Source organism: Oryctolagus cuniculus, chromosome 11 (assembly GCF_964237555.1).
Source record: "Oryctolagus cuniculus chromosome 11, mOryCun1.1, whole genome shotgun sequence".
Lineage (NCBI taxonomy): Eukaryota > Metazoa > Chordata > Mammalia > Lagomorpha > Leporidae > Oryctolagus > Oryctolagus cuniculus.
The window spans coordinates 10218452-10239323 of record NC_091442.1 but is presented as its reverse complement, the minus strand read 5'-3'; the positions used below and the strand labels follow the sequence as shown (position 1 = coordinate 10239323).

At 66.7% G+C, this 20872-nt stretch overlaps 1 protein-coding gene and 1 long non-coding RNA gene across 9 annotated transcripts in view; one reads left to right on the top strand and one right to left on the bottom strand.

The window, feature by feature from the left end:
- Positions 1-20872, top strand: part of LOC127487350 (uncharacterized) — a 1183652-nt gene that overhangs the window by 203400 nt on the left and 959380 nt on the right. The window lies entirely within an intron of this gene.
- RIPOR3 (RIPOR family member 3) overlaps positions 1-20872 on the bottom strand; it is a 60216-nt gene that overhangs the window by 11697 nt on the left and 27647 nt on the right. For 6 of the 8 annotated variants that reach the window (XR_011379829.1, XM_051832621.2, XM_051832622.2 and 3 more), the window contains 11 exons: positions 14705-14823; positions 8096-8242; positions 6302-6380; positions 3802-3825; positions 3549-3602; positions 2841-2990; positions 2483-2546; positions 2207-2250; positions 1986-2111; positions 1749-1894; positions 582-711 (listed from right to left, as the gene is read on the bottom strand). Coding sequence is in view for 7 of the 8 variants with exons in the window: in XM_051832621.2 (XP_051688581.2) it covers positions 582-711; positions 1749-1894; positions 1986-2111; positions 2207-2250; positions 2483-2546; positions 2841-2990; positions 3549-3602; positions 3802-3825; positions 6302-6380; positions 8096-8242; positions 14705-14823 (1083 nt within the window). In the remaining variant the exon portion in view is untranslated. Of the gene's footprint in view, positions 1-581; positions 712-1748; positions 1895-1985; positions 2112-2206; positions 2251-2482; positions 2547-2840; positions 2991-3548; positions 3603-3801; positions 3826-6301; positions 6381-8095; positions 8243-11997; positions 12375-14704; positions 14824-20872 lie in introns of those variants that run through there. The other 2 variants (XM_051832623.2, XM_051832616.2) reach the window with 2 other exon arrangements.

The window sequence follows — 20872 nt, the reverse complement described above, 5'->3', positions numbered from 1 at the left end:
ATCTGAGCGCCGCCGCTCCCCGAGCTCCCCGGAGCACCAGGACCCCGCTGGGGCACCCACTGCGAGCACGGGGGCGGGCAGCTTTCTCGCTCACACAGTGAACACAGCCTGGCGCGGCTGAACTCGGGCCACCATGGGCGGGAACAGGAGCCCAAGGCCCCTCCCCCCGGGGGGCAGGGGTGGAGCCGCCTGCAAACATGCAGCCGGGCACAAAAGGCCACCGTGGCATGGAGGACGGAGGGGACACGCGTGGGTCCGCAGCTGGCACGGAGTGTCCGCGGCTCTGAGGGGACCTTGGAAAGCGGTGTGTTGTGCACACCATGGCAAGCGCCACTGGGGACACAGTGAATCTAGAACAGGGAAAGAGGCCAAGGCCGTGGCCGGCCGTGGGGGTGTGGTCATCGAGGAGCACGGTTCCAGGCGCTCAGAGGAACAGCCAATGGCAATCCTGGAGGGCCCCAGGAGGAAGCAGCACAGGAGGGAAAGCACACAGAAAAGCGCCCGGCACACGCCCAGCATGAGCGCCCGGCTGGCGGCTCAGCCACCCCAGACCCCCACCGCGTCCCCGCCCGCTCACTCACCAGGCAGTACCTCTCCCGGAAGCTGGGGGTGCTCGGGGGGGTCCAGGTGTACAAGGAACCCTTCCTGCTGCCCACAGAAGCCTTGGCCGGGAGGCTGGGCGACACCAGGAGGCTCTCGGAGTCCAGCGGGCTGGAGGGGAGAGCAGGCAGTGGTGTTGGGGACCGTGGGCACGGGGGCACCTATGGGCGGGGAGCGTGTGCCTCCCTCCACCTGACCGGGTGCCCACAGGTGCCCTGAGGGTAAGCGCTTTGGCGGGGGTGGCTCCCGGGAGGACGGGAAGGTGCCCAGCACCGAGCAGCTGGCTCAGGCCACCGCGGGGTCCCCCAGTGGGGACAGCAGGCACTCAGCCCTACGTCACTGTCAGCCCCCAGCCCACTCTGCAAATGCCACTGACCCCACTGACCCCGAGGGCACAGGCGGGGACGGGGCCACCACGGTCCCAGGGCGCCCTCAGGGCCTCCCCCAATACGGGCGCACATCTGCATGGAGGCCTGGCGCGAAGTGACCTGGTCCAGCCTGACCACGAGGGCCCGAGGAGCAGCACTCCGGGGCACCTCCTCCGGACACCGTCCTGCCTGTGGGGGGCGGGGGGGGGGCTTTGCGGGCCAGCGGGAGCGCGGGTCCTTGGAGTGGCCTGACCCTGGGGCGGAGGCTGCTGCGTGGCCCACGGCCCTGCACACGCATGGGGCTCCCAAGTCAACAGATGACCTCGGGCAAGAGGCCGGCTCAGCCCCGCAGCTTCCGGCTCTGGCGCCCAAACCCACCCAGCTCACGGGGGAGACAGCGGCTGCACCGGAGACCCCAAGGAAGGGAGGGACTGCGACTGGCGGGCCCAGAGGAGGGTGAACCAATGGAAGGAAGACCTTTCTGTCTCTCTCTCTCTCTAACTCTGCCTGTCCAAAAAAAAAAAAAAAAAAAAAAATCACAACTCAGAGGGCGTGGGCGTGTGGGCTGGGAGCTGAGGAGAGCCCAAGATGGCTGATGGCAGGGACCCCAGGTCCCCACTTCGGGCCAGGCCCAGGGTGTGGTCAGGCCCTCCACCCTCCCCCTGGGCAGCTGGCATGGTGGGGGGGGCTCCAAGGTGGGCACGGACGCAGAGCCACAAAGCCAGGTGGCAGCGGCAGTGGCAGGCGACCAGGGCCCAGCGTGGCCGGCACCGCCCTCACCTCCACAGCACCTCCAGCTGCAGCTTGATGGTGCCCAGCTCTGTGACGTCCACCACCACGAGCTGCGGCCGCGTGCAGAAGAAGTCAACGATGTCACACGTCACAGCGCCCACCGTCAGCGAGCTCAGGCCCCGCAGCTCGGTCACCTGGGCGGTGGGGGTCAGAGGTCAGAGGTGACCCTGAGGCAAGCACCCCTGGGGGGGGGGGCTCTGGCTCCGCCCAGGCCCCACCCCTGACCTTGATCTCCAAGTTCTCGTGCAGGGTGGGCACAAACGTCTTCTCCTCCTCATCCCAGGTCTGGCTGTCGTCCGACTCGATCCGGCCCTTCAGCTTCCAGCGCTGGCGGCCCAGGCGCATGAGCACCTGCGGGCCAGGGGCTGCATCAGCCACCCCCCACCTGCCAGGTCGGCCCCTGACCCTGAGGTCAGACCCCTCCTCCCCACCGAGGGCGGCCCTACCTCGTACTGGTCTCCGGGACAGAGGCGTGCGTAGCCCACCAAGCCTGGAACACAAACACAGCCGCTCTGCCCCTGTGTGGGGGTCACAGGTCCCCACGGGTGCCCCAAAGCGAGGCTCACTCGGCTTCCGGCTCAGAGACCGCAGCTTCCTGGAGGCCACAGGCCACCCAGCGTGAAGGCCAGGGCTGCCCTGGACTCTGGGGTCCCGGCCAGCTCTCCCTACCCCCGCAGCAGGCTCAGAGCCCCCAGCCCCACGCACGCTCGCCAGGGCCTTACCCTTCATCCTGACGTGGAAGTCGCCCAGGTGGAGCTCCAGGGCGCCCTCGATGACCCACATGTCCTGCGAAGCCCCAGCAGGCGGATCAGCCAGGCCGGCTCGCAGGGGTAGGGCACGCGCTGGGGGTGCACGCACCCCGCACAGACTGGGGGGCACACACTGGAGGAGGGCGGTCATGCATACGCTGGGGGAGGGGCGCACACTGGGGGTCACACGTCCTTGCGTGCAGTGGGGGGAGGGGCTATGCGCTGGGGGTGCACCATCCCCGCGTCTGCCTCCTAGGGTCCCAGGAGCCCCCCCCCACATCAGCCTCCTCGGGTCCCAGGAGCCCCCGGGCCAGGCCCGGCCCCCGCCCACCTCGGTGCACTGGTGCAGGCTGCGGCCCAGCTCCTGCAGGCTCTCGCGGGAGGCGCGGCTCGGTGGGCACCGGGAGAAGGCCCGCTGCATGGCGGAGGCGCCCTCGCGCAGGCGGCACTGGATGCAGTAGCCCTCGTAGAGCTCGTCCACCTGCGCCGCACGCAGCCCGTGGGCACCACCGCCCGCGCAGCCGCCCCGGCCCAGCCCTGGCTGCGCCCGCGTGGCACGGGGGCAGGGCCGCTCTGTCCCCCAGCACCCGGCAGCCCGCCCGCAGCAGGTGCACAGCGGGCACTAAGCAAACGGGCGGGGCGGGCTCCTTCCCTCTCAGCCTGGCTTTTCAACCGTAAGGCAGGGGGTGGGGCTGTGCCAACGGGGCCGCCTAAGGGGACTGGGGTAAAGCAAGGGGGTGCAAGGTTTTGTGCACCACCAGGCTAAAGGGACTTGACATGTGGCCCTGGAAAATCCTTATTCGGCCTCTACTTTCCTGTCTGTATAATGGGGTGGGTGGACTCAGCCTCTCCAGCCTTCTAGAATTAAGCATGAAGTCTCTCTGAACCAACTCTCAGTCCCGCCTGGCCCGAGGCTGGGGGTCGCTTGCAGTCGGAGCGGCCTCCCGCCCCGCCCCCAGCGCCCGGAGGCCCCGCCCCCAGCAGCCCCACCCCCAGCGCCCGACGGCCCCGCCCCAGCGGCCCCGCCCCCGCGCCTGACCTTGCTGATGTGAAACTCCATCTTCCGAATGTGCCTCTCCACGGAGCGCGTGTGCTTCCCCACGCACAGCGAGGAAAGTGCATTTAGAGGAAGCCGCGGCGCCCTGCCCCCTCCGGGCTCGGTGCCAGGCAGCCCTCGCCACCCCCAGACAGCTGAGCCCACTTGAAAGCTGGAGAGGAGGCGCAGGGGGCCCCCCGTGGGGCAGCCCAGAGGACTGAGTGCCCAGGCCCCGCCCCCTCGGGGTCTCGCTCACCTTGTCCAGGTCGTAGTAGAAGGCCTGTGAGGGCGAACGGGAAGGGAGCGGCGTTGGGGCCCCGCGCTTCTCCGAGGCCTGGGAGCCCAGGGTCTGCGGAGGCGGAGCCCAGGTCCCCGCCCGCCCTGCCCCTCCCAGGCCACTGGGAGCGAGCAGACACGCGCGTGCTGGGGGCGGCAGCCCTGGGTCCCACTCCATCTGTCCCCAGCTGCGTGTCCCAGGCAAGTTACTCAACCTCTCTGGGCCTCGGGTGTAGAACAGGGCCTGGGCAGCACCCAGCCAGGTGGGCACCCTTGTGACCGACGGTGTGAGGCAGGGTGGGAAGGGTCTGCCCGCCTGGCCGTGGAACACCGCGGAATCTCCGGGTCCGGCCCTGCCAGGGCAGCTGCAGGTGGGACTCGAAATTCAACTAATCAGGGCCAGCGCTGTGGCATAGCAGGTAGGGCCACTGGGATGCAGGTTCGAGTCCCGGCTGCCCCACTTTTTTTTTTTTTTTTTTTTTTTTAAGATTTATTTATTTGAAAGGCAGCGTTACGGAGAGGCAGAGGCAGAGGCAGAGAGAGAGAGAGAGAGAGGTCTTCCATCTGCTGGTTCACTCCCCAGATGGCTGCCATGGTCAGAGGTGGGTCAATCTGAAGCCAGGAGCTTCCTCTAGAACTCCCACGTAGGTGCAGGGGCCAAAGGACTTGGGTCATCTTCCACTGCTTTCCCAGGCTGCAACAGAGAGCTGGATTGGAAGTGGAACAGCTGGGACTCGAACCGGTGCCCATATGGGATGCCGGTACTGCAGGTGGTGGCTTTACCTGCTATGCCACAGTGCTGGCCCCTATTCCACTTCTGATCCAGCTCCCTGCTAATGACCTGGGCAAGGTAGTGGAAGATGACCCAAGTGCTTGGGCCCCTGTACCTGTGTGGGAGACCTGGAAGAAGCCATTGTGCCCATTTGGGGAGTAACCAGCAGATAGAACACTTCTCTCTGTCTCTCTCCTCTTTCTGTTAACTCTGCCTTTCAGATAAATAAATAAATCTTAAAAAAAAATAAATTCAATAAATCTCTAGCAGGTTAACGTTGATCATTTTGTGTGGCCTGGGACAGATGTCAAAAAGACCCACAGGGCCCTCGGCAGAGACAAGACTCCCCCCCTGCCCTGCGGTAAGGGGCGGCTTCGGCCAAGGCCAGGACGCGTAGGTGGGTGGCTGGAGGGCAGAGGTCGGGGCTGTGGGGATGGCGGGGTGCTCCGGCCCTCGTTCAGGGGCGAGGGTGCGGTCGGTGCAGGGAAGCAGAGCCCTGCCCTCAGTGTGCCCGTCTGTGAAATGGGGCCTTAACACAAACGAACCTGCCTCCCTTAGAACAGAACCAGAGGGGGAGGGGAGGGGCTCCGGTGTGGGAATTGCGGTCCCGGGGGTGGGGGAGCCCGGGCAGGGTGACTGTTGGGACGTGGGGTGGAGCTGGGGTCTCGGAAGGACCTCCTCCCCCCATATGCACTGGCCACAGGCCAGCTGCCCCACCCCGGGGCCTGGCGAGGCAGAGTGTGCCAGAGCTCGCCTCCCACACATGGGCTGGGGGCCCTCCCTTCCCCCACCCTGCCTAGATCCAGATGGGGCTGGGGCTACAAGGAGAGAAAGCTTCAGGCCCCCCCGCACCCCTCTCCAGCCCTCAAGCAGGCTCTGCGTGTCGTCTCCCCCGCCCCGTGCTCCCGTGCCCGGTGGCCGCTCTACACTGGGCACCTCGGGGGGAGAACCCCACAGGCACCAGGCCCACAGCTCAGGCTTCCAAGGAGGAATCTATTAGGGGCGGGTGGGGTTTCGCAAGGCCACAGAGCAGCGCAGGGGAGGAGGGAGGAGCAACCCTGGGTGGGGGAGGCCTGGCGGTGCCGCCCAGGAAGGCACAGGACACCCAGTCCAAGTTCACGTCCCCCGTAAGCAAGAACAATTCGCTGTGTGTCCCCAAGATCACACAGGATCTGCTTGTACTTAAACATTGGTTTTGCTGAAACTCAAGTCAACAGGACGCCTCAGTTTTTCAGTCTTGGCTTTGGATTTGGCTTTGCTCATGGCGGAGGCAAAAGCTCCAGACCAGTAAGCCTCTGGCTACACACGGCCAAGGCCAGTCTCAAAGATACTGCCCCACGGTGGCGCTTAGCTGCCGGCAGCCTGCCACGGGGCACCAGGCTCGGTCCAGCACAGCAGCAGGGCCACTGGGATGCAGCCAAGACTCCCCACCAGGCACCACACAGGCCAGCCTGTTCCAGGGTGCCCCGGCCAGGACTCCAGGCCCCTGCCCCCTCCCAGGCATCTCTAGGCCAGAGGGGGAAGTGAGAGCTTGGCATCTGGTTGACCTGTGTCTAAGTGCAGGGTCAGACCCATCGGGGTCAAGGTGAGGATCACGCATCTCAGGAGTCTGCTCCCCGTGTCTCTGAGTCCCCAGACCCCTGACTGAGGCCGGGGGTAGGGGGGGTCCATCTTGGCAGCCAGGAGAAGGTGGGGGGGTGGTTCTCACCAGCCTGGAGTTCCTCCGCGTGTCTGTGTGACGGCCACACAGGTAATCCAGCTCGGCCTGCTGCAGGCACAGGTGCTCCCTGCGGGAGAGCAGGAGGAGCCGAAGGTGGAGAAACAGCCGGGGACAGAGAGAGGGACGGCGGCCCCGGGACAGAGAGAGAGGGACGGCGGCCCCAGAACAGAGAGAGAGAGGGACGGCAGCCCCGGGACAGAGAGAGAGAGAGAGACGGCGGCCCCGGCCCCGGGACAGAGAGAGAGGGACGGCGGCCCCGGGACAGAGACATCAACCCCAGTGGAGGCCGGAGGCCAGCATGTTCTCCTCCCTGCCCCCACCCCCTGCATTGTTATTGCAAACTGGGCCACAAGCGAGGAGGGGGCTGGGCCAGGCCTGAGACCAGCCAGTGCCCCCCTCTGCGTACCGCGAGCCCCAGGGAGCCCGTGCCGCTGAGCCAGGCCCTGTGACAGCACCGAGGCAGCCATGGTGGCTCCACCAGGAAGCGGCTGGGTCGCCCCAGAGGGCCGCTTACACCTCCCCCAGGGCAGGCCCCCCAGGAGAAAGGGGCGGCCGCTGCACGCTGGATCTCAAACCAGCCCTTGGAAGGGGACCCTGCAAGCCACCCTGGGAGGGGAGCCCCGGTGTAGGGGGGAGACCCCCACCAGCTGTGGCAGCACCGAGGGGCAGTGTGGGTGGCAGGAGAAGGTGAGGGTTGGGCTGGGGGGGCAGGCCCAGCAGGTGCGTGGGGGAGGGGCAGGCTGAGGAGTGGTTCTGGCAGCTTCTAGCACTTCCTGCTTCCCGGTCTGGGGTGGCAGACGGCCACTTCCCCCACCAGCCACACTTCCCTCCCCTGGAAGGCAGGTGCAGGGGTCCCACACGGCTCTCGGAAGGGCTCAGGGACGCAGGGCAGAGCAGGGCTGCTGCTGAGAGTGAGTGACAGGTGCCGAGCGTGTGGCTGGCGAGAGGAGCAGGGGGGAGCAATGAGAGGAGGTCCGGGGAGCAGAGGGCTGGACGGACCCTGAGCGCCCTCCCAGGGCAGCAGGGAGCCATGGCGGAGACGGGGGCAGGGGCGGGGGCACACTGTGGAGGCTGGACCGACCCTGAGCGCCCTCCCAGGGCAACAGGGAGCCATGGCGGAGACGGGAGCAGGGGCAGGGGTGGCACTATGGAGGCAGGGGCCACAGCCTGGAATCCGGGAGCCACTCCACGGTCTGTGGGCACGCAACACGGGGGCGCGTGGAGCAGTGGAGTCCCCAGCACTGGGGGTGGGGGAGAAATCACCCCAGAAACCCCTCTTCCCTGGCACCAGGAGACAGAGTGTGGGTCCTTGCCTGCCTTCGGTGGCTCACCCAGACCCAGCACCAGGGGCCTCACCACAGCCTACAGGGCCCCAAGCACCTGGCCCTGCCCTCTGACCTCCCACTCTAGCCGTGCCCCAGGGCCTTTGCACTCACAGCTCCTTGGGCCAGCGGCATTCTCCCACTTCTGCACGGCTCACTCTGTCACCCACTCAGGCTTCTACGACTGTGGAACCCGGAGCCCCCAGGCAGCACCCGCACCTGCACGACCCCTGTACCTCTCGCCCTGACCCGTATCTCCCCAAACCTCCGCCGTCAGGTACACTATGTGTTCCACATGGCCCCGCTCCCCCACCAGGCGCCACGAGGTCAAGGACTTCTCCACGTTGTCCCCCTTGCACCCAGTGCCTCGCAAGCCCCGAGCCTGAGCTAAAACCCAGGGGCCGCTCCCAGACACGGCCCAGCCTCGGTCCCCCGCTCCCCAAGGCACCGGCGTCCTTACTTGAGGCCTCTCTTCAGCGCCTCGAAGATCCGCTTCACCTGCTGAGGCTTGGGGTCCAGGCAGACGGAGCCCTTGCGCAGCGTGCCGTACGCCCTGGATGCGCGGACGGGCGTCCGTGACCTCACGGAGCTCCTGCTGCTGCCCTTCCTGCGAGGAGGGGAGGAGAGCGGGGGGGTCAGGGCAGGGCAAGGGACGGGGCTCCCCCAGGGAAGGCCCAGGGGGTCGGGAGACCCTGCTGGGTCCCAGCCCCAGCCCTCCAAGCTGGGGGGGGGGGCGCGGTTCTCAAGAAAGTTGGGACTCTCTGGGCCTCAGTTTCCCCATATTTAAATAAGGGACCTGGATTTATGGATTTAAAGAACAGAAGCCTGGTACCAGGAAGGCGCTTAGACACAGGACAACCAGACGCCAAGCTCTCGCATCAGCCCGCTGTGTGTGCAGGCAAAGCTGGGAGGGAGGCCGAGCCGTAGCCCTGCGGTTTGCCTGGCACCTGTGGGCCTGGCCTGCCAGCAGCCTCCACTCCTCGCATCCGATCTCCCTCTGGGGCATCGCCCCAGCTCTGCTTTTGACACAAGTGGTTCTGGGGGGATGATGGCCTGACCTCTCACCAAGCCAGCACACTTGTACACACGGGAACCCTGAGGCCAACCACACCCCGGGCCTGGGTCAGTCAACAAACCCCACTCCCCTGGCCCAGGAAGCAGCACGGGTCGCTAGTCTGGTCAGGAACCAGCGAAGAGTTCAGTGAGAACTCAGACGCAGCAGGCTTTTCCCACCGGCATGGCTAAGCCGGCAAACACACGCTGGGATTCCCAGCCTCCCTCTGCCACTGGAGCCAACAGAGATCAGACCAAATCCACGACAGTGTTCCTGGATCCAGCTTTGCCTGCAGCTGCCCATGGCCTTGCAACATGAGCCTGCTGGCTCCTTTTCACCTAGGAGTGGGTGAGCCCTAGGAATGCAGGCCTCCTAGCTGGGTCTCCCTGCCCTTCAGAGACAAAGCAGGATCTGGGGACTAAGTCGTGCAGGGTCAGGGCACCTCAACTCAGCGCAGAGCTGGCTGCCCTGGTGTGGGGCCCTCTCTAAGCTCCTGGGGCTCACCCAACAGGTGGGGGACCAGCTGGTTGGCGGGGGCCAGACTGGTTGGCAAGGGGATGAGGCTGGTTGACAGGGGGGACGAGGCTAGTTGGTGGGGGGACGAGGCTGGTTGGTGGGGGGATGAGGCTGGTTGGCGGTGGGACGAGGCTGGTTGGTGGGGCCAGGCTGGTTGGCGGGGGCCAGGCTGGTTGGTGGGGGACGAGGCTGGTTGGCGGGGGCCAGGCCGGTTGGCGCAGCCTGCGCTCAGCACCAGCTGTGTTGGAGTCCACTCCACATCCTGCAGACATCTCCCAGATGCCCACGTATCACAGAAGGGCTGTGGGCGGAAATGACTCAGAACGGACGCCACCCAGGGCCGGCGCTGTGCTGCCGTGGGTTAGCCCCCGCCTGTGAGCACCGGCATCCCACGCGAGCACAGGTTCTGAGCCGGCTCCCTGCTAACGCACCTGGGAGAGCAGTGCAACACGGCCCGAGTGCTTGGGCTGCGGCACCCGCCCGTGTGGGAGACCCAGGTGGCTCCGGCTTTGGCCTGGCCCAGCTCTGGCTGCTATTGGGACCATCTGGGGAGTGAACCAGCAGATGGAAGACACCTCTTCCTCTCTCCCTCCCACCCCCCTCAAATAAATAAAGTTTAAAGGAAAAAGATAACTTCCGTGCCAATCCTTAAAGTGGAGCAGCCAGCCCTCTCTCCCACTCCCCTGCCCCGGGTGCCCCGGAAGCAGCTCCAGCCCAGGCCCCTCTGAGGGCTGAGCAGCCTCGGGGAGCAGGCCCGGCACCTGCTCCACTCCAGCGCCTGCAAGCTGGGGCTCCTTTTCCCACCCAGCTCCCGCCCCAAGCCTCGGTTTCCCAGCTGTAAAATGGGGTAACAGACGCTCCATCAGAGATCGCCCTGGGGGTTCCACTGGACCCCAGGTGCCCCGCTGGCGCAATGCTGGTGCTTTCTGCAGGTCAGCCAGCGGCGTGGTCATCGCATCCTGTCTGTCTCCCCCCCACTCCCACAGCCTGGAAAACAGCAGGTGCTTAGTGACCACCCAGCTCTGCACCGGAGAACAGAGACCCAGACTCACAACTCGCAGCTGGACCTCGAGAGGAGAAATGGGCCGTGGGCACAGCCCATCGGGTGTTCCTGGTCGGGGACAGAGTGAATGAGGCAGAGGGAGAAAGGGGCGTGGCCTGTGGGGGCCGGAGAGGAAGGAGGGGACCAGGCCGGGCAGGGGACGGGGGAGGTGAGCTCCAGGGGAGGTCCAGTTCCTGGCACTTGGCAGTGACAACCAGGAGTCCCCAGAGCAGACGACCTGGACGCAGGCCGGCCACACCCTGAGCCCCGGGTCCTGAGCGCGTCACTCGGCCACACGGCACTGCTGCGGCAGGTGCTTGCCCAGGGCTCCTCGGAACCGTTTCCTTCCACCCTCGCCCTGTGAGGCAGGTGCTAATCTTAACTCATTGCAGAGCGAGGAAACTGAGGCGTGACTCCCAGGCAGCAGAGCAGACACCCAGACCCAGAGGGATCCAATCCTTCAGCCTGGGATCTCTGGCCCCCACCTGGGGGCGGGGCCAGGAAACACCAGGAGGGAGGAGGCAGTGTGGGCCCAGGGCGTGGAATTCAGCAGGCCAGGGTTGGGGCCCGGGAATCTGCATTTCTAACCTGTTCCCGGTGGCCTCGGCCTTCGGGAGCCCCCATTTCTGCTCCACTCGGGAGATCTCCTTAAGCTAAGGAGACGCAGCTCCGAGTCTTCCCAGAGCTCTTCCAAGTCTGCTGACGTCCAAGGTTGAAGATCCAGGGCATAGGATCCACTCACAGGGGTGTGCACAGGGGAGCGGGGCCTGGCTCCTCCCCCAGGGTCCTGGAGTTGGGGGGAGGGGCAGGCCCTGGGGAAACAGGCAGGGGACACGCAGGGCCAGTCCAGCGCCCTGGCCAGCTCCGAGAGGCCGCTGCCCCGCCTGGCCCCGGCACGCTCAGCTGTGGCAGGCTGCTTTTCCAGCAGGGCAAGATGCCGCGCGTGCCACACACACATGAGACACCACTGTGTACCCGGCCCAGAGGACCGAGCCCCACGCCCGAGCGTCCCCTAGCCTCGGCCCGGTTGTAGGCCAGCACGCCCGACGGGCTGCCAGCCTGCCCAGGACCCCAGGGGCCTCCCCAAGCTGGGGATCCTGGTGGCCTGGTGGCCGGGCCACACATCCAGCCCCAGCGGCCCCTGGCACTTAACCCCGCCCGCAGCCCCATTCTCCTTAGCAACGGCTGTCAGCAGACACACACCAAGCACCTGCTGGGCACACTGTTCCAGGCACCCACCCGGGAGCTGGCAGGCAGCAAGCGGTTAGAACAAGAGCCACACACTGAGGTCTGCAGCCAGCCCTGCCCCCTACGGAGCTGTGCGACCTCAGGGAAGTCGCCGAACCTCTCTGTGCCTCTGCTTTCTCATCTGCGGCACCCAGAGCAGGGCAAAGCTGCCGGGAGGCTTAGGCAGAGGGCTTCCCGCGACACCTGGCGGGGAGGGGGGAGGGCGTGTGGCTCGGTGAACCTGCCCTGGGCTTCGAAAGTCATCCATCAGCCGGCACCCTGTGCAAGGCCCGAGCACGGAGCAGGAGGGAGCAACAATATAGCGGAGGCAGGAGCAGAGGAGGGTCCACAGTCAGGCGGCAGTGGGGTCACAGGCTCGGAGCCCCGGCAAAGCCGTCGCAGCCTTGGCGCTCAGGCCGTGTCAGCCGTGGCTGCTCTTCACCCAGTTCACAGGTCCAGTGCCCTCCTTGAAGCCCGAGGGGCTGAGCCCCCCGGGTCTGGGCCCCCCCATCACATCACCCACCTCTTGGAACAGGTCCTCCACAAGGCTGCCATGTCCAGGCCGGCAAACAGGCGGAGGGCAGGGCTGTGGCCGGGGCACAGGCTCAGCGCGCACCAGGCGCACAGGCAGCTCAGAGACGGCGCTGGGGAGCCCACGCACCGCCAGCTCCCGGGGTGCACTGGCCCCCGCCTGGGCCCCCTCCCATGCGCCTGGAAACCTCCCTCCTCCTCGCCGCTGCCGCCGCCGCACCAGGAGGCACCAGCTCCCACGGGAGCCCTGAGCCCCACGCTCCTTGTCCAGGGTGCGTCAGGACCAGCGCGTTGGCCACTCCCATGTGGCCTGCGGATGGTGAAACCAGGCTGCGTGTCTGGCCCGGGTGTCACACACGCAGGGGCCGGGAGCGGCTGCCGGGGGTGGATATCTCACCAGCTCTGGGAGGAGGGAGCACTCAGTAAATATTAAACAGCCCCCGGCCTGCCAGACGGAAATGCGGACGGGCACGTGCGACCCGCGGCCCCAGGCCCCCACGTGAGCTGGCCGGCGGGTGTGGCTGCTACAGGTGCAAGCATGAGAGGCGGAGGGGGCTGGGCCAGGCAGGCAGGGGCAGGACCGACTGACAGCCTCAGCGCGGCGTCAGGTGGCACTGGGTGACAGCGACAGGTACGCGCACAGCGCCGCATGGTTCAGGTTCTGCCCCTGGGGCTTTAAAGCCGGAGCCCGGTCCCGAGGCTGCCCCGAGCCGCTCCACGCCGGGTGTGAGCCGCCTCCTCCCTGGAAGCCAGGCAACACCACTCGGTTTTCAGATCCACGCTTCCCAGCCATCCCCACTCAGCCCCACGGCAGTGGCTCCTGGCCCTGGGGGTACCTGCCTGGCTGGGGAGGGGTCAGCACAGGGTCAGGGCTCAGCCCTCAGTCTCCCTCATTCCTTCTGTGCTCCAGCGCCCCCAAATGGACATGACTTATTATAGCAGTCACTGACACCTTAGTATAAAATGCCCCACCTCACCGACAGAGGACTGAGAGGCGCTCTCTAGGGGCGAGCTGACACCGCCGCACACGCCCCCGCCCGTGTCACAGGGCCTGGGTTTCAGCCCCAGCTCCTCTCAGACTCCAGCTTCGTGCTGAGGTGCACCCCGCAAGGCAGCAGGCGGCGGCTCAGGCCCCCGGCCCCCGGCACCTCCGTGGGAACCCTGGGCTGAGTTCCCAGCCCCTGGCTTGGGTCCGGCCGCGGTGGGCGTCTGGGAAGTGAACCAGTAGACGGAAGAGCCCTGTCTCTGTCTCTGCTCTGTCTTAAGCAAATAATGAGTTTTTCAAACAGCCCTGTCCAGACCCCGGGGCGTGGGCGGAGACAGGAAGTGAGGACCAGCATGCTCCTTCCTGTCTCCCCAGGGTGCAGAGGAGCTGAGGCCAGGTGACAGCAGCTCTGGGACACAGAATGAGCCCAGGCTCCATGGGGGCGCCCAGGAGGGTGCCCGGGTGTCCACGGCTACCCAGGCTGCCCCACCCACACCCCCTCTGCACCTCCCCCACCTCCTCACTGAAACGGGCCCCTGGAGAGCCTGGCTGCCCCCCCCCCCGGTGTCTCCACCACACTTGCCACCTGCGCCTCTGTCTTGAGTACTGTTGGCTTAGTCTCTGTTGCCCACTGAGGACAGCAGGGCCAGGAGGGTGGGGCTTGGATTTGTTCCCAGAGCCCGGGCCGGGCCTGGCCCAAGGAGGCGCCCTATGAATACTTGCTGAGTCAGCAGGGATTCAGGGGCGCGTCCTGCTGAGACGCCCCTGGATTTCAACTCTGGGGTGCTCACCTCGGGAGGGAGCTGGCCAGAGAGAGGCGAGTGGGAGGGGAGATTTGATTGTTGACCGACTCACTGACCAAGCTTGCCCTGGCTGGGGACCCCCATGCGCCCACCTACTTGCTGAAACAGGCAGGGGCTGGGGGCTGTCAGATGCTTGAAAAGCTGCCCCGCCCTCCAGGCCTGCCCTGCCGGGGGTGGGACCCTGGGGGCTTGCACGGTGCCTGAAACCAGACTCGAGGCCCCGGAGCCCGGAGCCGGGGGCAGGCAGGTGGGGCTCCTCGGGCTGGGGTCCCCGGAGCAGAACTGCACCTGCCAGGGACTTGCCGGGGCCACGGCACGCATGGCCCAGCCCTGGCCGTCCCCAGTGTAGTCACCGCCAGAGGGCTGGCGCCGACAGCCAGGCCCGCCCTGCACCGGCGTGCGTCCCCGGCGAGAGCTCCCCACAGCCCCGGCCGTGTGCAGCTGCCAGCCAGCGGCCACCACGCTGCACCGTCACGCCGCCTGCCTTTTGCATGGTGTCCTGTTGAACCTCCCTGTGAGGGGGGCGCCCTCCTGGGTCCCATTTTTTGGATGAGGAAACCAAGGCTTGGAGAGACGCAGTCACCCACCCCAGGCCACAGAGCCAGGGTAGGCGGCCCCATTGCCCGGTCCACCAAACAGAAGGCACATTCCTTCCCAGCCCGGCCCTGGGAGGCAATGTCCCAACCCTGGACCGGTTCTGCTGTGTGACCTTGGGTGAGTGGCTCAAGCTCTCTGAGCTTCTGTTTTCAGATCAACTTGCAGAGCCTTTGTGAGGATCACTGCCCGCGTCCCAAGGAAAGCAGAGGTCTCTCCACGCACGCCCACTCTGTCCCGCACCGCCGCCGGGCTCCAGGGCAACCCTCAGGGTCACCCAGAGCAGGAGGCGGCGCCCTGCCCGCCCCAGGACTTACGCGATCCGCCGGCGCTGCGCACTGCTGAGGCCCGCGAAGGAGGCGCTGCGGCCCACGGCCCCCACGGCCGCCGCGTCCCCGGGGGACAGGAACCGCACCCTCACCGACATGGCCGTCACCTGCAGGGACAGGGCAGAAGAGTCATCCCCGGCTCCCAGATGGGCAGATTGGGGCTCTGGGGGTTAGCGCCCCTGCTTGGGGAGAGGGACAGAGCAAGTCTCGAACCCAGGTCTCCAGCCTGGCGCCTGATGCAGAGCAGCGCCACCTTGTGGAGGAGTGGGGAACTGCACCTCCCTCACCTCCCTGCAGGGCTCCTCTCCAGAGGCCCCCACAAACCCCCACCCACACCTCCTGGGTGCGAAACAGCGTGCTGGGGACACGCACCGTGCAGGCAGGCAGCGGCCGGCCCTCAGGGCCCAGGTCTGGGTCTGTGAGGAGACCAGTGCGCCACGGGGGCCCCACAGTGTGGGGTCTGCCGAGAAGTGAGGGGATCCTGGACTGGGGTGTGACCCAGCTATGGAGGAGGTCCCCAGGGCAGGGGTAGAGGGGGAGGGGTGGGGCGGGAAGGGTGTGAGAGGCAGCGGGAACAGCACAGCGAAGGCCTTCGGGAGAGCTTTGGCCTCGCACTCAGGCCAGGGGGGCTGGGAGACATGGGGGGCTTTTGAGCAGAGGGTGACAAAGCGTGATTGACATGAGGCCAGACTGCTGTCCCCGGGGGCTGCCGCCACCCTCAGTCTGTCCCCCAGTCTCTGACCCAGGCTCCAGGGAGGCCAGCCCAGAGCCCGGGCTGCCTTCTCTTTTTTCCGTCTCAGGATTGGAAAACTGCCACCGCCTCCCTTGGGAATTGAAGGCCGGCATGTCCAGCAGGAGCAGTTGGAAAGTTCTCCTTTATATCTAGCCTAAATCTCCGCTGCTGTGTCCACAGCCAGGGTGGCGTGGACCCGAGAGTTCCAGGGCCCAAACCTACCAGGTCACCACCTCCGAGACCCTCGTCTCCGGCCCCTCCGTCGCCCACGCTCCTGTGCACCTCTGGGCATCTGCCTGGAACCCCACGAGGGATTCCGTTTTGCCCCTCACTGCGAGTCAGCCCCGGTTCCCCCTCGGCCCCTCCCAAGCCTTCCCCTCCTCCACCCCCAGGCACCGTGCACAGCAGAGAGCCCAGCCCTGGCTCGGAGCTCTGCTCCCTGGCTCTGGGCTTCAGCGGTCACGACGGGAGAGGGAACGAGGTCCCCAGAGCCCCTGGCATGCAGGACACACGCGGCAGAGCTCGGGGTCAGCGCAGGCTGACGGAGCCCCCGGCCCTGCGGTTGAGGCGGTCATGGCCGCCCTGGCCACAGCCGCGCCGGGCAGGGCAGGCGAACCGGGAGGCAGCGGCTCCCTCCACAGCGGACAGGACACAGGCTCTGCGCAGCCCTGCCCGCGCCCTGCGCCAGGCCGGGACCCCGGGTCACTGCACACGGCAGCCCGGCAGCGTGGTGCCCCGTTTCTCGGAAGAGGAAAGCGCGGCTCTGCGGGTGAGGAGGCGGCTCAGGGACCCACATTTTCACACTGAAGTCTGGCCCCCCCACCACCAGCAGCTGCCCCAAGTGTGTTGGCTCCTGGTGAACCACCCTTGTCTTCCAGCCTGGATGTCACCTCCCCCAGAGAGCCTTCCTGGACACCTCCCTGCCCTTTCAAATAAATGTGCTTGTTTATTGGGGGGGGGGGGGGAGAGGAGATGGGAGAGGGAGAGGGAGGGGGAGGGGGAGGGGAGAGGGGAGAGGGGAGAGAGGAGAGAGGAGAGAGGAGAGAGGAAGAGGGGGAGGGAGGAGGGGAGAGGGGAGGAGAGGGAGAGAGCGAACCACCTGGCCGCTGGTTTACTCCCCAGATGCCCACAACGGCCAGGACCAGGCCACACTGAAGCTGAGAGCCCAGAATTCTTTGCAGGTCCCCGACATGGGTCTCGGGGGCTCGGCGACCTGAGCCGTCACCTGCTGCCTCCCAGGGCGCCGCCAGCAGGGAGCTGGACAGGAGGCGGAGCCGAGACACAGACTCGGTGCTCCGAGATGGGGTTGGCGTCCCGGGCCGGGCTTAACCGCCACGCCGGCCGCCTGCCCCTCCTCGCCCCTGACCCGTGCCCTGGAGTGCCAGCAGGGCCCAGGGCGCTCTCCTCCGGGGCATCTCCGAGGAGCCAGAGGGCAAGGGCTGGGGCGCTGGGCAGCCCGGCGCCGGTCACACAGCCAGAGAGCTGTGGTCACCACGACTCCCCTGGCCTCTCCGGAGCACAGACAGCCGTGGGCAACACAGGAGCGCGTGGGGAGGGCTGCGGCCCCCAGACACTTATTTCCAACAGCAGCGGCTGCTGATGGGGGATGGGCCGGCCCCGGCCTGAGCCCTAGGGAACCAGCACTCTGCCTGCTCTCTGCTCTCCCAGGGGCGGGCACTGTTAGCCCATTTCGCAGATAAAGAAACTGAGGCTCAGAGGGAGGGGAAAGGAATGACTCCCCCAAGAGCCACCAGAGCTGGCCCCTGCGCCCGGCCACGTAGGGCGGGGCTGCTCCTGCTCCCCCGGCGACGCTGAGGACACATCCACCCTTCCCGGGGGCCAGGCCCCAGCAGCGGCGGAGGGCAGCGACCCAGAGTAGAAGCAGCTGAAGGGGACGTGCCAGGCTAGACGGGGAAGGGTGCCAGAGGGTGGCCCAGGAAAACCCAGCCCAACCCCTGCAGGCGCCAGCACTGGGAGGCCCGGGTCCCTGCGGGCCCCTCGGGGTCTGCAGGCAGCTCGGCCGCGAGGCGAGGCCAGCAGCGCCCCCTCCTGGCCGGGTCTGGTGGGGCAGACGCCCTGTGGCCGCCGGCTGCAGTCCCTCCCGGCTGGGCCAGGCAGTCGCAGACAAGGGTTGACCAACACTGATCTCCTGCCGCAGAGGGCGATGTCCCCACCGCCTGAGCCCTGGCCCGGCCTTGAAGACCCCTGCCCTCCTGCCACCCCCTCCTTCAGCCGCTGGATGGGGGGCTGGGCTGCCCGGGGCACAGGGGAAGCCGCAGGCAGCCGGCACCCAGCAGCGCGCAGGTCCCAAACCTTTGGTGGCAGACGGGACGGCCTCTTCCACTCCCGCGTCCCCCGCTGCCTCGCTCTGGATGGCACCCTGGGCAGTGCACACTCGAACGGTGCCAGTCAGACCCCCGGGCTGGCAAGGGGGCTTCCCGCACGGGCGGCTGCTCCGGGCGCAGCTGCAGGGCGCGGAGCCCACTCCCACTAAATCTGTCCTGCTCACTGCTGGCCAGCGCCGCCCTGCGCCTCCGCCCGCCCGCCCGCCCGCGGGAGGAACCTGCAATTTCACCTCATTTGGAGGTGAGGCTTCTAAATTTAACGCCGCGGGACCTGGGGGCTGGGTGGCTCCTGTGCCCGCGTCCCTTACTTGGGGCTCTGCTGCCCTCTCTAATGCCAGCTAGGGCTTGGTTTGCTTCCGCGAGTTTCCAAAATAGCTCCCTCGGGTCAGCGTGAAAGGAAACAGCAAAATAGCCCAGGACGCAGAACGTGCGTCTGCACAGGGCCGGCATGGGTGTCCCGCGGCGGCTGCCTGACGCCAGCGGGCTGCTCCAGCGGGGGCCCGGGGCAGCCCCGAGCCCAAGGCTCTCGCCTTCTCAGGGCATGGCCAAGGGCGTCACCGGACTCCCTCAGGCAAATAGAAGCGCGGGAGACATCCTAACCTCGCCTTCCCGCCAACGCAACTCCCCTCACTCCCTGCTGCAGCCACCCCAGGGCCTTTGCACAGGCGTGCCTGCCGCCGGCACCTTCCCGTGCTGCTCCCTCCCAGCCTTCGGGCCCCTGCTCCAAGGTCACCTCCTCCTAGAGGCCCTCCCTGAAGCCCTGGCTAAAGCAGCCTCGCCCCTCACCCTGTCCAAGACCCTCAGCTCCAGGGTGGGGCTTCCCCGCGGGTTCACAGCTGTGTGCTGCCGTGACTGACATGTGACCGACAGGACACACGGCTGACTGAAGGCTGCCTCTCCCGAGCGGTGGCTGGAGTTCTGCGCTCGACTGTCCACTCGGCACACGTACAGTAAGTGCCCACTGGATACAGGCCCCGGTATACAGTTGTGACAAATGTGAGCCAGGCAGATCAGGATGCAAGGTGAGGAGCGACTGCCCTGGGGAGCAGCCAGGGACCCCGGGGGAACGAGGGGCTGCGCAGACCCCCGAGGGGGTTGCTCGTCGCCGTCTGCAGGGAGATGCAGGGAGGGGCGTGGTGCAGGGGTTGACCTGTGCCTTGGGACCCCCACATCTCACTTCAGAGGGCCCGGGTTCGAGTCCCAGCTCCACTCCCGACCCCAGCTTCCTGCGAATGCGCCCTCTGGGAGGCAGCAGGTGGGGGCTCTAATACTCAGGTTCCTGCCGCCCACGCACGCGACCCGTGTGAAGTCCTGGGCTCCTGGCTTCAGCCACGCCCAGCCCTGCCTACGGGGGGCATTTGGGGAGCGAACCAGCCAGTGGAAGGGGTGTTCAACGCCTCTGGAACCAGGTTTGATTCTGGCTGGGAAGGACTGCCCAGGAAATCACCAGGTGTCGTTCCAGACTCGTGAGCCTGGACAAGTTCCCGATCCTCTGAGCCTCTGTTTTCCCATCTGTAAAATGGGAGGCTTGGGCGAGCACTCAGGCTTCCCCCACGCTCAGGCCACGTGAGGAGCACACCCGGGTGAGCTCACCCTTGCTTCCGGCTCCTTGCTGCCCCTGCTCCCTGCACGACCCCTCGCCCGGTGCAGCCGAGCGCGGAGCCAGCCACGGGCGCAGGCGGAGTCCGGGAGAGCGGACCTGAATCAGCTCACTTCGCGCGCTGGAATTTCAAGGCAGCCTCAGCCTGGGCCAGCACACACTCGGCGGGGATGGTGGGCAGAGAGGGCTCCGGCCTGGGCGGAGCAGTGGCAACATGCCCTCGTGCCAGCCGCAGCCCTGGCTCTGCCACCCGGAACCACCTGGAGTTAAGCCCGGAAGCTGGGAGGGGCCCTGACCTGCAGACAGCTGGTGGCCAGAGAGCCTGGGGCCCTGATTTCCAGTTTACTAGAAGCAGCAGCTAGCCCCAACCCTCCCCCGGGGTCCACCTCTCAGGACTGCAGGACAGACGGACACTCCCTGGCAGCCAGATGGCTCAGCACCAGGTCAGGGACCCGGAGGGCCCGCCGTCCCTGCCTCCTTCCAGCCCAGGGCAGCAGCCTGGGAGCCATCCGTGCCCGCTTAGAACCCAAGCCCGACCTTTCATTCTCAACAGCACTGCACAGCCGTGCCCATTTCGCAGAAGGGAACACTGAGGCATGGCCGCGTGCAAGAGAAAGGTTGAAGAACCCACGGCTCCGCTGTGCGGAGAATACGGCAGGAGGAAGAGTCACGACAGCGGGCCGTGTGCACAAGCTCGCGTGGACCGAGGAGCAGCTGGGTGAAACCACAGGCTGGCGAGCCCAGAGCCTACGTGTGCGCCCTTCACAGTGCACCCCATGGGAGACCAGGAGAAGCACCTGGCTCCTGCCTTCGGATCAGCGCGGTGCGCCAGCCACAGCGCGCTGGCCACGGCGGCCATTGGAGGGTGAACCAACAGCAAAGGAAGACCTTTCTCTCTGTCTCTCACTGTCCACTCTGTCAAAAAATAAAAAATAAAATAAGAAACAAAGTTAAGAGAAGAGAGCAGCGAGGCTGATTCAGCTGCCCCCAGTCACACAGGAACTGAGCCCAGGCCGCAAGGGCCGAGACAGACCCTCGCTCTTCAGGGAGAGCCTGGCTCGGGGGAGAACACGGCCTCGTAAAAACCTGGGTTTGAACGGCGCAGGAGACCCAGCCCAGCCCCCCCCCCCCCGAGGCTCCACGAGCGAGCATGAGTCACGCTTTCTGTGCAACGTCCGTCCGGAGGCACTTTAATGAGACGGCCCCATCCCTGCCCCGGTCACCACCGATCCCCTCCCACCAGCCCGCTCGGGTCGGTCAGGGGTCACCTGGAAGACAGGCGAGGCTTGGCGAGGAGGGGCCGCGCCTCTGGGAGCTGGGGCTGGGGGAGGCAGCCGGGGTCTCGCCCTGGTAGGGAAGAGGTAGGGCAGGGTCTGGGGCAGGGGAGAGGGCTTCCGAGCCCCACCCTGGCCGCCAACTGCAAAGTCAGTGGTTAAGACGGGGACGGGGTGGAGCAAAGGGCCAGCACCTGGCGCAGT